Genomic DNA, 2100 nt, shown 5'->3' with positions numbered 1-2100 from the left:
TAATAATAATAATAATAATAATAATAATAATAATAATAATAATAATAACCTATTTATCAGCTTTGTTTATTTAAATTTATAATTTTACTTTCCTTTATTATACAATTTTACTTATAAGAATTTTCTTCTTCTTTGCACCCTTTTCATTCAATGCTAGGTTTTTTTTTTGTTTTTTTTTTGGATTCATTTTTTTTGTTTCTTTTAATTGAATAAATAAAAAAAAAAAATAAAATAAATAAAAAATGTAAATTTTTGTTCTTATTATTGTATGGAGAAAATATTCTCCATGGCAAAAACTGTGCTATCAAACTGGTCTGACAAAACTGGACTGAATCAACTTTTGCATCAAGGTCGGCCAGTTTCTTCACGTCTTAGTTTCTCTACGGACGTAAATAACGGACTGTACTTGTACTTCCTGTTTTGTTTTTTTTCTCTCCCCATCTACTCAGCTTGGGTAGAAAATAATGGAAGAACATTTGAATCGAAACAGCAATTGTAGCCTGACCATGACCAAAATTATTTTCTTTAAACAGTGGCGGACCTTATAGACCCAGTATCGAGCCTCCCCTGCCCCACTGTCCGCGACATGGCACTCAGCTCGGGCAACTGGGCTCCTCCAGCCCCGGTGACTGCCTCGTCCCACCAACAGGCGACATGCGGCGGGCCTGGCCCAGCCGTTTGCTGCAGTACTGTTCTGATGTCAGTCCGCGTTTCGGTGTCCCATTCCGGGATCCGACCCCTGTGCCTCCCCGGAGCGGGCAGCGAAGCTCTGCGCCTGCAGCTCAGCATGGACCCGAGCCGGGCCGGAGAGTTCCGACTGGCGCTGAGAGATACGAGCGGAAACCGCAGTGTGGTGAGATTTTACACGCACACCTGCATGTTTAGAAGACTGCTGCTGTTAACCGCTCATATACAAGAAACCAACGTGTTGGGCAACATTTCTATTTATTATCGACAAAAGGCCTGCTCGGAAAACGCCATTTTAAAGAAGGTAGATCCATGCAGCCCTGCAGAATATTTACAATTTTGTTGTTACAGCTGCAAACAAATAATTCAGATTACCCGAGGAGTTATTGTGTTTAAGAAGGGTTTTAGTTTCACTTTTCTTTCCAGGAACCCAGGCTATAAATCCTTCATCCCCTTTGATAAACATACGTCAGCCTTGTATTAATAATTAATTGTTGTTGTTGTTGTTGTTGTTGTTGTTGTTGTTGTTGTTGTTGTTGTTGTTGTTGTTGTTGTTGTTGCTGTTGTTGAGCACTTTGATAACAGGTTCTGTTTTAAATGTGCTCTATAAATAAAGTTGACTTGACTTGACTTGTATTACTGACAATATGTAAAGACTGACACCTTCTTAAATACTTAGGCACAGAAAAGCCAATAAATCTTGTCATTTTCATATGTCCTCAGAAATTTAGAATATGAATTTCACCTTTTTATGCTAGTTTTATTATGAGTTTTTAAAAAAAAGAGACCTGCTGTTGGATACATACATATATATATATATATATATAAAGATAAAACCTATGACTTGTGTTCTCCTGAACTGTAATGCAATCTGGGCAAATTTAGAGCCTTTAAATCTAATAACCTGCTAATGCAGCAATAGTCTTGAGTTTGAGAAGTTTGGAGAACATGGAGTGAACTTTATAGTAGTGTCTGATTGCTTCTCAGCTGTTTGAATCGTTGTTTCACCTCTAATTTTGATTAATATACACTATGTTTAAGGTTTAAGGTTTCTTTATTTGTCATTTGCACCACATGTGGTACATGAGGTGGAACGAAATTGTGTACACATGGTCCCAGTTACATCCAAAAGTATAAATTGTAAAGACAAACAGTAATAAGATCTAAGGTATTAATTAACTAATAAATACGCTAAACTACGAATACACTAAACACTATAGTACAAAAACAATACGCTGAACAACAGCAGTACGACTGAGTCTGTGTGAGCAGTTGAGTACTAATGCATACAGCAGTGTTAAATAAATCAGCATAAGTTCAGCAACATGGATAATCAGCAGCACATATCACCAATCAAATGGTATGACAATGATTTTTTTCCCAGTGATAATTCTGATCCATTCATGAGTCTAA

General features: G+C 36.9%; 1 protein-coding gene across 1 annotated transcript in view; it reads left to right on the top strand.

Moving 5' to 3' along the window:
- The first annotated feature begins 586 nt into the window (after positions 1-586).
- Positions 587-2100, top strand: part of sharpin (SHANK-associated RH domain interacting protein) — a 10660-nt gene continuing 9146 nt past the window's right edge. Inside the window, 1 exon segment of the mRNA XM_037681301.1 lies at positions 587-853. Coding sequence (XP_037537229.1) covers positions 587-853 — 267 coding nt within the window.

The sequence above is a fragment of the Nematolebias whitei genome, chromosome 9, assembly GCF_014905685.2.
Source record: "Nematolebias whitei isolate Nwh7 chromosome 9, NemWhi1, whole genome shotgun sequence".
Taxonomy (NCBI): domain Eukaryota; kingdom Metazoa; phylum Chordata; class Actinopteri; order Cyprinodontiformes; family Rivulidae; genus Nematolebias; species Nematolebias whitei.
This window is presented reverse-complemented; position numbering and strand designations above follow the sequence as displayed.